General features: G+C 40.4%; 1 protein-coding gene across 1 annotated transcript in view; it reads right to left on the reverse strand.

The window, feature by feature from the left end:
* Positions 1 to 19,148, reverse strand: part of LOC146569377 (neural-cadherin-like) — a 101,973-nt gene that overhangs the window by 46,829 nt on the left and 35,996 nt on the right. Inside the window, exons 2-7 of the mRNA XM_085281637.1 lie at positions 15,425 to 15,622; positions 9,663 to 9,888; positions 8,548 to 8,752; positions 7,290 to 7,401; positions 4,217 to 4,466; positions 660 to 802 (exon numbers count right to left, since the gene is read on the reverse strand). Coding sequence (XP_085137763.1) covers positions 660 to 802; positions 4,217 to 4,466; positions 7,290 to 7,401; positions 8,548 to 8,752; positions 9,663 to 9,888; positions 15,425 to 15,622 — 1,134 coding nt within the window. The remainder of the gene's footprint in view (positions 1 to 659; positions 803 to 4,216; positions 4,467 to 7,289; positions 7,402 to 8,547; positions 8,753 to 9,662; positions 9,889 to 15,424; positions 15,623 to 19,148) is intronic.

Here is a 19,148-nt window from a genome sequence, read left to right on the forward strand (position 1 = left end):
AGTAATTGTCTCGCCTTAAATGTCAGCCTTGTTTACAAACGCAACACCAGCTCAACCAGCTATTCAGCTAGCAGCATTCGTTGCATATACAGGAAAAGGGAACCCATATAGTGATAGTGATTTCCCCGCACCCAAAGGATATCAGCCTTAGCATTTTCTTTCTCGGAGGATACACAGAAAGGGTGGAAAGAAATATAAAACGATGACACAAAAGAAAGAGGAGCTGGCGGAGCAGAGCTTGGAGATTGCGAACTATGATAGAGCAGTTGTTGTGAAATTGAATTGAAAGGGTTGGGTGACAAATGTCACAGAGATTGCCACTGGTTTCGGATCAAAGGGTAAATAAAAAAGATAAACTGTGCAGTCCTCAATGCTAGAAGGCTAAGAAACATGTGGAACATTCCTCTCTGTACCTGGAAAAAGCCAAACCAAGGACAGAAATGTCCTAAATAATGTTATAGATTTTATTTATGACCCTAATAATAGAAAGAGCAGCATGCGTATAGGAAATATAGCTTTTATTATCAGCTTTCAATATCTTTTCACACTGCCTTTGAAAATAGAGGCCGTTCCTTGAAAGCGCAATTTGACAGAAAGCCCATCGATTACAATGAGAGCTGAATAATATGACACCTGGTTGGAAAATTAAGAAATATCACCTTTCTGGCTGTCAATGACAAAATTTTCTTCCTCGTTGCCTGCTGTTATGGAGTAGAATATAGCATCGCCATCTGGATCTTTGGCCAGAACTGTTGCAACCAGGGTGTTGGGGCCTGCATCCTCAGAAACGAATGTTCGATATCTGCAAAGAGGAACTCAAGTTTAGAGAAAGTGAGAACACATACTTGGTGGAAGTCAATAATAGAAACCCACAAACAAAGAGACTAGAGATATGAATCATTTAGACAGTCCAGGGCATCGAGAAGCTGATTAGACTTATGGTTGTGGCTTTTACTTGTCACTATGATTTAACCTGTCCTCTTAGCTGGCCAGACCAGAGACAAATGATAATGTCTACCGGGATTTTGAAGCCATTGAACAAATGGTGCTTCTACATACCCTGCCCACTGTGGGCCATTTGATCCACTGCCTTTTAAAATGTCAACAGTGATTTGCTTGCTCTGTGGTGCTGGGTAGCAAAATGCCCAGCAAGACACAGGAGACTGATATACCGCTGTGGTACAAAGCACAATGGGGAGGAGATTAACTCTGTGACTAAGAGGACGCACAGATGAAGAGAAGAAAAGAAAAAGGTGAGAAAGGAGCAGCTAGGTGACAAAAACGAAGGCTGTCAGTGAAATGACAAGTAAAGTGACATGTGGGAGTGGGAGAAAAAAGAGAGGAAAAGAGGACGGCTGACAGAGAGGAGCAGGCTATAAGAGGGGGCGGTGTTCTCACAGAGTTCGAGTTGATTCGTCAGCAGAACTCATCCCCTGCGAGATTTTGTGCTGTATCCTCTTCTAATGCGTGTGTGTGTGTAAGTATGCGTGTACGTGGGGTGGGGCTGCGGTGTCTATGGTGAAAAGTCAGAGGTGATTGATGGTTTACAGAAGAACGCTGATGGGTGATTCATCTCCGCCAGCCTCGGCAATCTCCGTGGCAACATGAGTGACCTGTAATCTGTCACCCGGCTCAGAGGCCACCTCTCCGCAGCTCTGAGGGGATGAAACATATACACTCCCTTTGCTTTTCTTCCTGAAGCGTCTTCCTACATCTCACTGAACTGTGAAGTTGTGCTCAGACACGGTACGCCTGCCTGCCTGTCTGTCTGCTTCCCTGCATGTCTGGACATTTTGCATTTCCATGGAGTCTCTCGCTGTCTGTCCCTCACTTCAATCACATTTAGCCACTCTGTGGCTCATTCAGATGCAAACTGAGAGGAAAAAAACACTAGCCCGTCCACTCATCTGTCAGGCAAGTATCTCAATTAATCTGAATGTAAGAGTAATTTCTTAAATGTTAATGTGCACACTCTACCTCCACACGAGTCTCTGTTCTTTTTTGAGCACTACAGCCCAATTCTAATCTGCAGCCTACAGCCTCTCGGTGCACTTGCACATTTACATGGAGGCTCCGCCACATTAAGTGTCATTCCAACCCTACTAGCCTTAAGTGTGAGTGGGTTATGAATCCTTCCAACACTGAGACTGCATCAGTGCAGGCTTACTACCCACAGTGCTGAAAGGTGAAGAGCTTGTTTTGTTTCCTGCATGAAGGAAACTCCACGCATATGATTGTTGTGGTTTAGGGTCTTTACCTTACAATTTAAAGTGCCTTGTTGTGATTTGGTGCTACATAAATAACACTGAACTGAACTGCATTCATACAATTGAGTTATATGTGATTATTTCAGTAGGACTGCATCTGTAATGAAGAAAAATGAAATGGCTTCCCTTAAAACAAAAAACCCACAAGTTTTTTGTTTTTAAATCTTACAGTAAAACATTGTTGCTTCATTTGTTCCTTTTTGCTTTCAGCAACCAAATCTTAACTTTATTCTGCTGAATGTATCTGAAATATTCTGTTCAGCACTTTCCACCTTTTTTTAAAGATTACTATTTTCCATTCTAGTTATAGAGGTCAAGAAGAAGTTGGAGAAAAGAATGAAGAAAAGTAGAATAATTTCAACAAATGCTGAATACTGTCTGTGCTTTAAATGATTGAATACAATTCAAATGGAGCACACACTTTTTTCAGTAGAAGATAGACATCATCTTAATAGACCTACTTGGCACATTCTCACAGAAAGCACTGTTACTATTAAATAATGGCGGGTCTTCCCAAAGCTTGCTGGTATATTCTACACTACCCCTTAATTAAGAGACTCTCTGCAGACACAAGTGTGACTCAACACAGAGTTTCACTCATCACTGAGTTGGAGGAAGTAGCAGTCGAATTCGAATTGGGCCCCTGCTCGCTTCCCTCACAGCATTTATCTACATCTCAAAAAGCCATAGTGTGAGGAAGCGCCTAACACATGCTACCTGGCAAAACGTCTGCATTTCTAACTATCTGTCTGCTGGGAAGAATATTTGCCTGACTGCCGACAGGCTTCTCTGTTTATCTGCATATCTGACTGGCTGTCTCCTGTCTACTCGCAGTATATGTTTTGGCATTCTCTACTTGCTTGCCCTGCAACCGTGTTTCAGTGTGTTTTTCTTTTCAGTTTTATGTTTGTCTGCCTACATCTCCACCTTTCTGCCCACCTCATTGTTTGGCTGTGTGTCTAGCCAGTCACTGAGACTGACACCTGACAATGCAACAAGAGCAGGTAACAGAGGTCTGCAACAGTCTTGTGTGAAGGTCATTGAAACATGACTGACAGGACAAGCAGCTTACTTGTTCGATAGAATAAATGTAGCAGAGCCACAGTGACAGTTGCTGCCCACCCACTTATACAGCTTTGCCAAAAAGCCACTCTGGGACACACTGGATTGCATCCATATGTCAGTTTACTGCATACCTTTGGAAAAGGCCAAAAATAAAACCCAGAGAGTGTGAAGTGAATGCTCAAATTCACTACAATATTGGACCACAAACATTTTGAGCTATCCATCAGAACATGCTGTGAAACTAACAATGTCACACTTTGTGATTAATGTGAGTAACAGACTGTTTTGATGCCAGATGGCTGTGATTAACACGCCAAATAAAACATATTGAGTTTGTCTTATGCTGGTGGATTCACTACAGCAGTTTGGAGACGAGTTGGCCACTATTCACAACAGGACTCCCAGCATCAAATATTATTGCAACGGATAGCCTCAAGGACGGCAGGTCTGTGATGTATGATGTAACAGCCCATATAAGATAAGATAAGATCTATCTTATCTTATCTTATCTTATCTTATCTTATCTTATATGTCTGTGATGCAACTACCTCGTCTGCTCAAAGAGTAAAGCTTTGATAAACTCAAATATGATCAGCTGGTGGATCAGAATTTAAGCAGTGGCAGCAATGGCAACATTATTTAAACTCTGCTTGAGTTTGATGTTAAAAAATGTTCAATTCTGCATAAAGAAAAATGCAACAACACAAAGACATCCATGCATTGGATATTTTTTATAGCCATTTATTTATTTATTTTTTCATTGCACTTTTGTATCTCAGCCTTAGTTTTTTGATGCAGCTGTTTTATGTTTTCAATGAATAGTTGCAAATTAAGATGATAAACCACTGATTTTGGTTTGTGATGGGGAAAAAAAGACTACTTACACAGGCTGGGAGAATTCGGGGGCTTCATCGTTGACATTCGCCATCCTCACACGGACGGTGGCAGTGCCAGAGTGAGGTTCGTCCCCACTGTCCACCGCCATCACCACAAACTCATACAGATGATTAGGCCTCTCATAGTCAAGCCGTCTCGCTGGGAAAACAGTCCCATGGGGTGAAATGCTGAAGTCCGGGCTCAGGGTGTAATAGGTGAGTTCAGCATTTAACCCTGAGTCACAGTCCGTGGCTAACACTGGCAGGGGGAAAGACATCACACGAGAGCCATCAATTACGAGTTAATCAAAAAGGGCTGATGAGATGTGATCAGCTCATGAATATGTTGACATCTGTGTAGATCATTATCTCTTTATGGCCTTGCTAAACATGCGATAAATCACGAGCTATGACAGCTACTATTACTTGAACAGAAACGGTGCCCTTCCAGAATGATTACTATCATTTGACAATACGAGCTTAAAGACAACAAAAAGACAGAGTGGAATGCACAGTGTTTGTGTGTGGATTTGGAAATGATTTTATTCTGGGGTAATTATAGAGAAGAAACAAGTATAGATTGGTTTCCAATGTGTGGTGTGATTTTCTCTAAGAGTATAGCCACAAACACTGTGTGAGTTTCACTTAAAATCCCTGTTTCATGCACATCCCCTCAAGCTTATAACAATTGTCTACTGCATATTCTTTTGATGTGTGTATTTTCTGTGTGTCAAGTATCTGCACCAGCAAGCAGCCTGTGTGTGTGTCAGTGCCATCTGAACATCTTGTAATACATTTCCAGACAGGTAATTCACTACGCACCCTTTGCATTTAACTGTTACAGTGTGACTGACTCATTAAAAGGTAAAGACAAAGTGAAAGGGAAGTAAATCTCCTTTGAACCTTACTGTTACTGGCTCAGTCTGCACAGTTTCTTTTATCTTCTTCAATCGAGTTTAGCTATAGTTTGGTCCATACGTCTTTGGACAGTGATACGTTTTTCTAAGTCGGTCTATGTACACCACCACAGTGCATTTTAAATCAAACAATCAAAATGTGATTTTATACACAGTCCTACTTTTTCAGAGGCTCAAAAGTAATTGGACAAACTAACATAACTATAAATAGATAAATTGTTTCAATACTTGGGTGGAAAATCCTTTGTAGTCAATTACTGCTTGAAGTCTAGAACCCAGTGGCATCACCAAATGCTCTGTTTCCTCCCTTGAGATGCTCTGCCAGGGATTTTCTGCAGCTGCCTTCAATTGCTGCATGTTTGTGGGTCTCTTTGGCCTCGATTTTGTCTTCAGCAACTGAAAATCATGCTCTATTGGGTTGAGATAAGATAAGCTATTTGGCCATTAAAGAATATCCCATTTCTCTGTCTTAAGAAACTCTTGGGTTGTTTTTGTGGTAGCTTTAGGTCATTATCCATTTGGAGTGTGAAGCACCATCCTATCAATTTTGCTCAGAGAACAGGGCTCTTTAAACTTTAGAATTAATTCTGCTAATTTTATCAGTAGTCACATCGTCAATAAACACCTGACCCGGTTCGACTGGCAGCAACATATTCCTCCACCATGCTTGACAGATGATGTGGTATGCTTTGGATTGAGAGCTGTTCTTTTTCTTCTCCATACTTTTCGCTTCCCATCATTCTGGTACAAGATCATTATGGTTTCTAAAGTCTTTTTCCCCCAGACTGTGCTACCTTAGATGTGTCCTGACAAAGTCTAATCTGGTGTAACCACTGGTTCCCACCATGTTGTAAACCCTCTGTATTTCCATTCATGAATTATTTATTCCCTGATTGTGGACTTTTGTGTTCTTGACTTGTTTGTATATTGTGAAGAAGACGCACTGTAATAGACATTTCATTCCATCACTTTGACATTTTAGTTACCTGTGCAGTTCACCAGTTTAAGTTACCTTGTTAATCTAAATTAGGGTGGTTTTACAGAATGATACAGTCCTATAACTGCACTGAATATCAGCTATAGTCCTGTTGCTGCATAAAGGTCTCCCTTTTATACTTCTGCTTTTCAACCCTTTAAGATGACACTTTGTCTCCATTTTCTTTTCATCTTTGATTCCTCTGCTGCCACCACACTGGTTATGTTATTTTTTTCTCGGTGCATCGGTTTGTATTGGTTGCCATTGTCTCCTGCCACTGGCTTTGCAGTGCCAACAGTCTTTACTGCTCCAGGCTGTTTATTCGAATGTTTTGAGATTAAATTTGTTCCATTTTTCTCAGTCAGAATGCACCAGAAACAATTGCCCAGCTTGAGATTCCCACTGTAGCCAGTGGGGTAAAGAAGTCCCAGAGGCACAGCAACATTTGACAATAACTAAAGAGAGAGCAATGTGAAAGGCCAAACAAATAGCCCCGAATAATGTTTTGTTTTGGGGTTTGTTTTTGCATATTATGTGGCGTGTTTAACATTTCAAGGGTTAACTTTGTGAGTTAAATATCACGCATGGTGAAAGAATCCCTTTCAGATAGTTCTGTATCTGTGGCTGTGGCTAAATGCTGAATCTCATACATACAGAATCCCAAAACACTCAGATCTCATGAGTGCAGTTAAAAGAGTAATTTTAATCACCAGCGACAGTGGCAAAAGTGTGTGAGAGATACAGGGTCATGAATTATGAAGCAAACAACTGTATCTGATTAAAAACACACCACACTCTGTTTCTACACTTCCCTCAATAGGTTTCTTAATTAGTGTGTATTTTTACAAGTTAAGCAGTGATGACAGCAAAACATATTCTTTCAACCTCATAATTAAAAATTATAAGCTAGACCCATGCAGTAATAGATAAACTGCCATTATTCATACAAAACGTAATGAATCAAAATGTATGGTGGGTTTTTTTTAGCAGCTACACTGGTTCAGTATGTAACAGATTATGATGTAAATACAAAACACTGTCACTGGGAAACTCAAGGTCAGACGAGAAACTCTTCTGTTAAAATTCAGTTGCTGTTTTACCCTGGGAAAAAGTTACTTTTTATAAAGTTTCTTTCTTTAATTCAAAAAGAACCAGATGGATGTGACATATGGGGTCAGAGGATTCTCACCCTGCAGCAGGGATGTTGCCGTGGTTACAGTCTCGGGGACTCCATCCACACTATAGATGGACTGAAGAAACTCTGGGACACAATCATTCTCATCCGTTATCAACACCTGAACCTGATTAGTGCCGGCGTGATGGGATAAGAGAGGAGAGGAGAGGAGAGGAGAGGAGAAAAGAGGAGAGAGGAGAGGAGAAAAGAGGAGAGAGGAGAGGAGTCATGAGTATATAAGAAGACAAAATTAAGCTTTTGTTATCAACTCTCAATTCTAGAAAACAACCATATGAAGGTTTCTATACAGGAAGCTGACCCGAAAACTTAATCTAAATTGCATTTTATAGCTCCCCAAGTTGCCAGTTCAACACATTCTTTATCTTCCACTCCATGATTTTCTTGAGTCAAAAATAGAAATGTTCTTAGCATGTGTGTGCCTCACTGTGCGCATTTGCGACAAAGGCCCTTAGTCGCCCCTCCACCCTACAAGCTCCCTGTCACCACTGTGTGTAAAGTGTGAAGTGACAGCTGAGTAATAGTCCTGAAATAGCTGGTATAGGTTTTCCCAGTTTCCATCTCTTATTCCACAACATGCAGCTGAGCAGAAGGAGGTTGTGCCCGCTAAATCTGCGGTACAAAGTAAGAGGCTGACATGATAATTTGGCTACAAAATCTTTTCAATTAATAATTGAAATCACGCTGCAGTTGTAAATAATTTATCTAGAAATATTCATTTATGAAGGATATTTTCAGATTTTGATTTCTTGTGCCTAAGAGGGTGCTATATTTTGCAGCGTTCATCTCTAGATAACAATTGACAAAAAGCACTTAGTGTGAGACACGAAGGCGAAGAGTGAAACCGCAGAACAAAACTTCACTTGGGTCACCAGTCTACTTGTTAACATTTAAAAACCATTCAGGCGTGCCACTGCTGTAGACAGTTGCAAACTATGCTGCTCCTCTTTTGTGGTTATTGCCAAGCAGTGTGATGTCAACAGGTCACTGTCGTTAACCGTTATGAGCTATTTAGATGAAAACCTGCCTGCCTCGGAGTGTTGTGGCAGTCCAGTGGGAGAGCGCGACAGACAAAATCATCCAAACAGCAGAACATATTTTGTTATTTCATTTAATTCTCCAAAGTAATAGTAAATGCCTGAGTCGCAGTCACAAACATCACAGTGGACCTCAGCTTTGGCCTCAGATTACAACAGAGCTTGAACTCTTACATGACTCCTATTTGGTTCCCGTATCTCTGTCTAATTAAACTAACCTCTGTTGCAGCGCTGAGGCTGCCTGGCTCTTCACTGGCTCGCACCATCAGAAGGTAGCGTCGCTGGTCATTCTCATAATCCAGTGTCCTGGTCAGGCTGATCTCCCCAGTCTCCTGCTGAATGCTAAAAAGGCTACTGGGATTGATCAGCAGACTATAGCTGATTTGCTGCTTCTGGAAGGAGATAGCAAACACCACCAGGAAGCTGTAGAACAAAGAGAAAGCGATTAAAAGAAATGGAAAAAAGAGTCTTTATTGTTTGATTTTAGCTGCAGCCTTGTTGAATTAGAATCGAAATCCTCTTCTCCTACATCAGCACTGTGCTGTAATGAAATCAATTATTGTATGGCCCATTGGCTATGTGCTATAAACACAGTCAATCAGTGATCGTCAGTTCTGTGTAATAATATGATACTATTATGTAGATATCAGTGTTTGTTTTGACAGTGAAGAGAGTTTGCATTCCCTAATAGTGTGTGATGATAATAAGTCAGTTCGTGCTTGAGTGCACTGCTGTGAACAAATGAATATTTATTAACAAATTCTTAACAAGTTATGCTTGAGATCTGACACCTTTTGTGTGTTTTTATGCATGTCTGCATTCATTATTGTAGGACTTGTGTCAGCAGCTTATGTCATAGCAGAGCTATACATACTGGAATTTCAGTGATTTACATTATTATGCTAAAGTCTGCATGTGTAACTGTCCTCATGTGAGTCACTCCGTGAGACAGCACATCGTCTCATGCCTGCATTCATCTTAGTCTTTGTTAATTTACAGAAATTAAGTGTATTAAAAATATGTCTTCTATATTGTTGCATTTTTAATGTTGTGCTTGCAGTATTGGGCAATTAAACATACCGAGGCAGCAATGAAGAATCTGACACAAAGTGTTTGCTGATAACCAGATGGGAACAGATGAAGATCTAAAAAGGCCTGGCATATGTGTTTAACAATAAATGATTTGTAAAGATATAATAATTTCAGCTTTACAGAATGAATATAACACAGAAGAAGAAGAAAAGCATTTTTCATGATATTTTGCTCCTAATATGCAGCTGGAACGTATCCCTGAGTATGTTTATAAGAGGATGCAAACACAGGCAGTACTCACGGCTGTCCCTCAGGTGTGTTTTCTGGTATTGAGATGGCATAGCTTGTATTGGTGAATTGCGGCGCTCTAGCTCCCGCCACCACAGAGAGCATGGCAGGGGCGCTGCGGCTCCCCATGCCGTCAAGGGCCACCACGCTTAACAAGTACTCCCTCTCCCTCTGAAGTACCAGCCCTGTGGTCACCACCTGGCCTGTCTTTTTGTCAACAGCAAAGCAGCCATCACCGCCTACAGGGAAATACAATGACATTATTTTCCACAACTGGATCCAAACCAATGCACGGGCGATCGCCTGAATGCAAACACAGAAATGTTTCCTGAATAGCCTTTTGAAAGGGATTTCTGTCTTACTGTGTTTGTGGAATTAAGATTTATACAATCTGTTAAGCTCTAATAGAATTAATAAATATGATTTATGTATAAACACATTTAATTTTATTCATTCTGTGCAATTCCTTAATCATAATAGTCAACAACTGTTGTCACGTTTAATCATTTTTGGACTTTTTACTTATATTAAAATCATTTGATAGTTTATTCACTGTCAACAAGAACTTCAATTATTTTTAACTCTTATTTGTTTTTAGGCAGTCTGATAGATATTTAACAGCAACTGCATTTTTCATTTCACAGACACTTTGGACCAAAGTAATGAACTAATGACAGGAAATTGAAGGTAGTGTAAAAGAATTCAGATCATAAACAGTTTAAACTCTTAAAAATTACATCTTAGTTACTATAAAGCATGTTAGTATATACCTTAATGTATATTTGCTCTTCACATTTAGATGTCAGAATCACAGCATACTGAGAAGAGAAGGGAACCAAGCACAGATCCTTTAGGGACCCCAGATGCCATGAAGTAATGATTGCATTCCCTCACTTATTATTTTGAAAGAACACCATGTGAAACTAAAGAGCAGCTCTGTGCTCAAAATGACGATAAGCTTGAATAGAGGGGCCAGGAATATTTGGTGGCTCATCAAAAACCTCATATATATATATATATATATATATATATATAAAGTCAAAGCACCGGTTCTGCTCGGTGAGAATTGATGACTGGTTCAGGTCAGGTCTCACTGATATGACTTCCATTACTGACGGCAGTGCAGTGTCAGTTGAAATTTCAGCCTTGGTCCTCAGTAGTTTGCTTGTTCTCAAGGCTTATACTGACAAAGAAGCCTTTCCAAGCGCTACATTTTAAATTGTAAATAGCGATTTTTCATATTCAAAAATATTCATATTAAAAAATAGCCAGAAAATCTTTTCTGTGGAATTTAGAAACTAAATTACAGCTGACTTTTTATTTATTGACCTTACACCTTACCTTACAGTTTTAAATTATTTAACCCTTGTATGGTGTTCGGGTCTGTGAGAACCGTTTTCAGTTTTTTTTCAAAAGAAAAATTAAAGAATTAATTATTTTTTCAACCTGAAATTCATTGGCTTTGGCTTATTTTCTGTGAAGAACATAAATCCGAACTAATTTTCAATGACCGCATACTGTACCTCCCCCCATGCATTTACATTACATACAAGGTGTTCGGGTCCACTGGACCCAGGTCTAATAAAAGTGTTGAAAGTGTAGGTCCTGTGTTCCCACACTCTGTCTTCCTCCTTTCTGGTGCTGCTGATAGTGTTTTCTTCCCCTCCTGCTCGCGCACAAAGTTGCAACATTGTTGAAAATTCAACTATAAACACCGTCTGCTCTGACATCTCACACACATTTTGCCCTCTTTCTTGAGGGATCCAAATTTTATTTTCTCATACCCTGTCCCACCTGCAAATTAGGGGCATAATACTATAAATAAGACTTTGCCAGTGTGGTTCTTTATCACAACTGATCAAGTTGACAAAAGATTATCTGCCATCCAATTGATTTTGGAAGAGAGAGAGGCTTCTGATGATGATGTTGACAAAGAGGTTTCAGAATATTTCGCATTTCTGAAAATTCAGAGTCTGACAGTGACTTTGAAGAAGAGGATGAGGTTGAGCACCATTTAGTAACAAAACGAAGATGAGTACCCCATCTGCAGCCAGCTCCAGGACCAGAACAAGCCCACCAGACAGCAAGTGAAGAAATATGGATGTCAATAACTGGTGAAATTGAATGGTCTTCTTGCCCAAGAAATGAGCCACCCTGCAGAGCTGTTACTGTGATAAGCCAGGATCAACACGGCTGACAGTTACTCATGTGCAGGACATCAAGTCTTCATTTGAGCTTTTCATCCCAGATTCCATCTAGAAAAATTTTCTGGATTGCAGTAATCTAGAAGGAAGGTGTGTTTTTGGAGAGAGGTGGAAGGAGATGGACCAAATTCATCTAAGAACCCCAAAGGCCAACTTTGGGGTTCTTATCCTTGCAGGAGTTTTCAGGTCCAAAGGGGAATCGACAGAATCCCTGTGGGATGCAGAAACCAGCAAGAACCTTTCCGTGCATCAATGTCTCTGGAAAACTTCCACAAAATTTCCAGGATTATCCGTTTTGATAACCGAGACGACAGACCAGCTCGACGGCAGAGAGACAAGCTAGCTGCCATCAGGACAGTGTGGGATAAGTGTGTGCACCACCTCCCCCTGTTTTACAACCCTGGGCCTAATGTCACCATTGATGAGCAGCTGATCCAATTTAGTTGTGAAACATATTGCTTCACGTGTAAATGTGTTGTGTCTTTCCACTCACTCCACTTGATTATAACTGATTTATTTTTTTATAACATTTTATTTAAAAAAAACAAAAAAAACGAGAAGCACATTAATTCATAAATGTGATCTAACAAAGGTAAAGGGAAAAAATTAACCATGTTTGCTGTTCATATGTCTTGTAATTGGGATGAAGTAAACATCTGTTGAGTAATTTAACATAAAATTGTTTGATAGTGTTAATTTGGAAAGCCAAAACTCTAGCGGGTCCACCAGACCCATGAACACTGGCTGAGTAACAAAAATACGAACACCACACAAGGGTTAAATATGTTTTATTTTATTCTGGTATAAATTGGTCATTAATAATATAAATGGGGGTTAGGAATAATTGTTGTTTTATTGTTGTTTGCAACAAACAAGTGTCAGAAATGGAACTGAGGATCAGTTTAGGAATGAGAAGGTACATGCACATCTTGCACTTTGTGTTGTACTATCTGGATGACCATCGTGTAATTAAATAAATTATGATTAAATTCTTGTATAAAAAGAAAATCTTAGAGCAGTAGAGGTTCACTAATCTGCAAAACACTGCATCTACAAGTTGTGGAACAACTTCAGAATAATGTTTGTCAGCACAATCTCGTGAAGGCTTTGAATATCTCATCATCTAGCTCGTCTACAGTAAATAATATCATCACAAAATTCCAAAATTCTGGATAAACCCATGTGTGCAAGCTGAAAATCAGTCCTCAGGATCTTCAAGCTCGCAGCCAGCACTGCATGTGCTCGAGGAAGATTCCAGAAATCACTATTTGTGGACACAGTGTGCCATTCCAAACTGTGTCCACAAATACAGGATAAAGCTCTATCATACAGTCTTCTTCAGTTCAGAACGGAAGAATCCTCTTGGATGATATAAGAAACGTCTTCACAAATCAAAAAGAAGTTCAGCCACCTTCCTTTAAAGCACTTGAGATGATACGCAGCGGTAAACACGGCTCTGTTCCAACGTAACTGAGACATGCGGCTGCCGTCAAAGCCAAAATGGCTTTATTTTTTTATTAAAATGGTACATTATCTACATTTAAACATTTTAATTTATTCTGTTTAATACTGTAAATAAACTAAGGGGTTATGAAATGTTTAAATGATTGCATTCTGTTTAAATTTACATTTTATGTAGTGTCCCCACTTTATGCCTTGGGGATTGCAGTAATTAATAAGTTTTATAATATTCAGGCTGTTGACAAATGTTATAAAATGCCAAATCCAACACTGTGTTCTTAATTCTCTCAATAATGTGACTTAGTAATATGAACCAAGCCAACTTGTAAATATTGGAGACAAAGATTTTTAAAATCACACAGAAAAAAAGCCATAAAATAGGCAATAAAAATGTATTAATACACAATGAAGTAACAGAACAATGCATATGGGAATGACTCAAAATGAACCACGGTGCTAATGTTTATTGTAACAAAGGAAATGTCTCCCTTTCAGCAGTATGCCTTAATGACTTATTGATGGGTTTTTTAAATTATTTTGGAAATATATGGAGGTTTTGGGATCAGAGGAATAAATCAGGCAGTGGTTACACAGGTTTGATAAGATTTGTTAGGATTGTGAGAAATATAGCGTATGACCAAACTCCTTTTTATATACTCTTTAGACATTCTTAGTTATGACTTTCACCTTCTAAACATTAGTAATTATACTGACGAGTGGCTACTTTTACTTTCCAATTTAAGTTTTCATCAAGCTACTCAATTTCTATTTTCCTTAAGTTATAAAACATTTTTGTCTGACTGCGGTGTTTGTAGAAATTTTAATTAGCAGCTATGGAGAAATGTTTTAATTACTGAGTCCCATTGTTGTTATGATCATCCTGCCATTGGTTTCCCACTCTTCCACAGACTGACAGCCGGTAGGAGCAATGCATCAACAAAGGTATCAGTGTGCCAAAGGCAGTGAAGGAAGAATGCTAGCAAGTAAACATGGAAGTAATCAATGTAAGACTCTAAATATTTTAAAAAAGATGGGTGAAAAAATCCGTCCAACACTATTGTTAAACCACAAGGATGCACACCATGCATTAGGATGAGGAAGGCTGTGTGTAAACATAACCAAGTGTTTCTATACAAAAAAAAAAACAAAAGCAAAAAACTCTGGAGGGCACTTTTTTACTTTTTCTGCTGCCGTTGAATACTAAAAAAAATTGGGTCAATCAGGGTGACACTGATCAACTGAAGGCTGGCTACTGTCATCTCATCTCATCTTCAAGTTTTTAAAATTAAGCATAGGATAAGAGGGTCGTTTTTTACTGTTTTTTTTTAAATCTAGTTCTTTTAAGTTTATGTTAGCTGCTTTGACAAATGTCGCTGCTTATATGAGTTCTCAGCATAGACAAGGGGCGAGACAAAGACAAGGGCCGCTTTGTAGTATTTGTGGTTTAAAGTCAAAACGTGAAGCTGTGCGATGTACTAATGCGAGTCAGAGGGAAGTCAGTAGTGTTTTGTAAAGCCCCATTGGCAAGATTAGCACATCCCCCAATCTCTGACATGTGAACAAACCTCTATCCCCTCAACCACCAGGGGGTCTACTATGGCAGACTTCCAACAGCCAAATGCGTGTATGAGTATTTTAGCGTGTGTGTCTGCAGAATTTACTCTGCGTATGCAACATGGAGAATTAGAGAGATAGATAGAGTGCATGATAAGTGCATAAACAAATGTGCGAAGGCCTCTGGCTCTGTGTGTGTGTGTGTGTGTGTGTGTGTGTGTGTGTGTGTGTGTCTGACTGCTGCGATTGTGTATGTGTGTGTAGAAAAAGAAAGAGGGACAGAGATACAGAAGAAAAAAGAAATAGGGTGACAGAGAGATAGAGAATCTAACGGACACCTAAAGAACCTATAAATGCATGAATGAATGTGTGAATGCCTCTGGCTGTCATGTCTGAGAATTGGTGTCTGACTACTTGCATTTATTTTCAAGTCTCTATAGCTTGTCAACTTATTTTAACAACAACACAATCTATTTTAATACAACTTACCTTCTATATGCGTGTGTGTGTGTGTGTGTGTGTGTGTGTGTGTGTGTGTGAACAGCAGAAAGCTTACCATCTGACAAAAAGTATTCCACCTCTCCACTTTTACCCTCATCCCCATCATGAGCCTGGAGCTGGTAGACAAACGTTCCCGCAGGGGCCTCAGGGGATACGACAGCCAGGTAAGGGTACGGCTTCATACTCCACTCAGGGACGTTGTCATTGACATCAGTGATCTTCAACTTCACCTTGTTCAGGTACCAGTCTGGGCCTGGAGGATAGTGCAGAGATAGTGATGGAGCTCTGGTTACAAAAAGTGACAGCTGTCATGTAACTGAGTGTGCAGCAGGGAGACATGTTGCCAGGGGAATGTGAAGCGCCAACAAGCATAGAGTCAACTAAGGGTACAGGTATGTGAGATATACATCCTCTCCAGTAGATAGCAAAAACCAGGACTGCATGATTAAACTAAATGTTAATGGGTTTTTTTTCTGTGCCTGTACTGTGAAACTGATACCGCTACAGTCTCAATTCAGCTCAGAGGTCTGGTCAAAGTCAATTACCACACTATCTTTAACTTAGTAATTTAACGGCTATCTTTCCACTTTCTTTTGCTACACCATAGCTGCCAGAAGCTCAGGAAATTGTTGTAAGTGGATGTCAGGAGGTATGTTTGGCCCCAGGGTTGAGGACGGTGGATATGACATCATCCATTCATTCTCCATCAGGGTTTCCATCCAAGCATCCAGACACCTTGGTTCCCATGGGAGAGAGCCTCAGCCACTGTCTCATCTACCATGTCTAGGGTAAAGCTACCTTGATCTTCCCACAGGGGCGTGGGGATGATGCCTCACGACTGCAGGCACTTTGTCGCCTGCACAGTGCCTCACTGAAGTGAATAAGAAGATTCCAGGAATCCAATTACCAACTCGCTCAACCTAAGCCGGGGCAGACAGCAAGAGAGCACAACAGCACCCAAGGAGAGGCGGTGTAAAACTGTGTCTCTATGACAGAAGCATAGCGTGACTTTTCCTGGAACTGATAGTAAGGGATCGTTATCCACATTAAACACAATGACACAATCTGGAAACAATGTTCACAAGAAAAACTCGCGACACTGTCACAGGCCCCAATCTAGGACACATTTTCTGCAGAATCTATTCCTGCGATGTGGAGCAAGTCACAGAATTGTAGGCTAAGACACTATTTTCGCAAATATTGGCTGTGATCTTGTGTCAACGTGGCATGAAGGAATATGTCAGAAGAGGTGCCAAACAGTTCAGTAGACTGCAATACACAGAGGCCATCTGCCTCACCCCAGAAAAGAAAAACCCCCTGCCAGGACAAACACATTGACACACACAAATGCATGCACATACAGATCTGAACACAACCCCACACATGCGCAAGCAATCCCGTCTCAAACACACACTTGCATGTCTCTTTCTATCTTCCTGTCTTTCTCTCACAAACACACACCATGGACACTTAGGAACAGAGGTGAGTTACCTAAAGGCTAAAAGTAACTATGGATTTCAAATCCCATTATGTAAAAGGTTTCATGTTTCTATCCACAGGCTATGTATGTACTTTTTAATCCAAGACAAAAGCAGCAGGAGTGTGCGATGCATCCTTTCACTACCTGAGGGCTGCCTCGACAGATGTGCTGTCTGTATAAAGCAGTTCTACCTAGCTGGTTTCCATAATGTTCTGCAACACAATGTCTTTCCAAAGTCTATTATAGCTGATAATGTAAAACTATATACCTCTAATGAGTACATGCACACAGCAAATGGTATGAAGTCTTCAAACTGCATGAAAATATTTGACAGCACCTTGTGTTGGCTCAAATGAGTTGGAAAAGAGAAGGTGGATGCGGAGATCACAATTCCTATTTCTTTTGGAACTCTTTTACAGTTAAGATGCGTTTTGATGAAAAATGCAACGTTACACTCCATACTAGCTTGTGAGTGTTCACAACTGAAACACAATAGCTATAAAGTGTGTGACAGCTCCTAAAAGGATTGTTGGAGGGATAATAACAGAGAGAGGAAGAAGCTAGAGGAGAGAATTAATCTCGCTTTCTGCTCAGGCTTTAAAGTTGCTCTGTGGAGAGGAAAGTTCTGACTGGGATCTGACGATAGTTCGTTTTGGATAAATAGCCACTGTATCGTGGGGGCAGAGAAACTAATCAATGTTCAGATGCTATCTCCTAAAATGTTGACAGCGGCAATTTATGCGCTTTAAGCCAGATCATCCTGCTCTGTAAGACGGAACAATCCTTTCGTGATGAATAATGAGAAAGGATAAAGATTCTATTGCAAAGTAGACAGGTTTAAAAGGCACTTAATCAAAAGAAATCAGAGCTCCAGCACTTAACATTTAGTTGACTATCAAATCTTTGCGGGGAGTGGTGCAAGACACATTCCTCGCCTCCTGCTTGTTGGTGTCTTTCCCAGGCATGTCTCTGTGGTAATGGTGGTGATGATTTTACAAGGCTCCATCTAATTAGCTTGTTACAGAGAGACTAATCAGAGCCAAGGCAGATAATTAGAGCCTATCAGCTCTGGAATGATAATGAAGAATGTAGTAGTAAGTGCGTATGAGTGTGTTTGTGTTGTATGCGTGTACGCGTTTGCGTGTGCAAGGTGAGAGTCCATACGTGTGTACGGGCAAAAGAGAGTGCACGCCGCATGTTCCGAGGCTGCAAATGCATGCGACTCCTCTCTGATCTAAATAGGGAGATGCTGTGAATGATGCCCTGTGAGCACCAAACCGACACGAGTTGCCTTACCTGACCAAGACAAAAGATGTGATCAAATAATGGGCAGGGGCTCACAGGCTCCACTGGATCTTTTAATGTCAAATATGCTTTCTGTGCCCAGTGTGATGAAAGGCTGGTCTATATTTTACAATAGAATCCCATATGGATAAGAGCATATGCTGGATGACTAACATAATAATGTATCATAAAAAGTTGGATGGCAGAGGTGCAATGTGTGGTTGGCAAAGGCTCAGTAAGTACAATGGTGTAGCTCCAAGTGAATGCGCACACGTCTGTGCAGTATTATGCATGTGTGTTCTATCACTGCAAGCCATTCTGTTGATGTTTCCTGCTGTTAATCCTCTCCTTGGGTACTTGCTATATAAAGCTGCTAAGTGGCTTGCCTGTATGAAAAAAAGTTGTCTCAAGTGCTTCTGTGCACATATACACTGCCCACAGTACAAGGACAGTGAGGGTGTGTGGGAAGGGGATGAGAGGAAACAGAGTAAAGGAGAGAGGCACAGCTACAGAAACACAAATATCTACAGAGAGAAGGAAAGAGACATAGAGAGGGAAGAAGGAGGCAGCGTGGTAGAAGGAGCATTGTGTGATGGTTAGCACAGAACGCCAAATAACATTGCAGAGACAAGAGCACAGGGGAAGCACAACACACAGCATAGCACAACAAAAGATGGTGGGAGAATCTATGTTTGGAAAGAAAACATACAGTAGCGGACCGTGAGAGGAGAAAATTAAGACAGAACACACAGTATAATTAACAACCGTTTTTTTCTAATGCATCCCCTGTTCCTTGTACTCTCATCGAGGGGAGAAATTAAGATACAAATATTTCTGTGTGGAATTAAGCAAATTGCGTCTGCAAGCATAAATATCAATGGCCCGTGTGAGACGTGGAATTTCAGGGGTGCTTTTTTAGCAGCAAGTGAATGGAAAATGAAAATCAGCTCAAAGGGGAAGTAATGAGGTACATTAGCCAAATGTTTGCAGTGTTAAGGAGGCTCTTTTCAAAGCC

The sequence above is a fragment of the Mchenga conophoros genome, linkage group LG7 (assembly GCF_057382185.1).
Source record: "Mchenga conophoros isolate Kocher_MC1m ecotype Shallow Benthic linkage group LG7, M_conophoros_male_GT1.1, whole genome shotgun sequence".
Lineage (NCBI taxonomy): Eukaryota > Metazoa > Chordata > Actinopteri > Cichliformes > Cichlidae > Mchenga > Mchenga conophoros.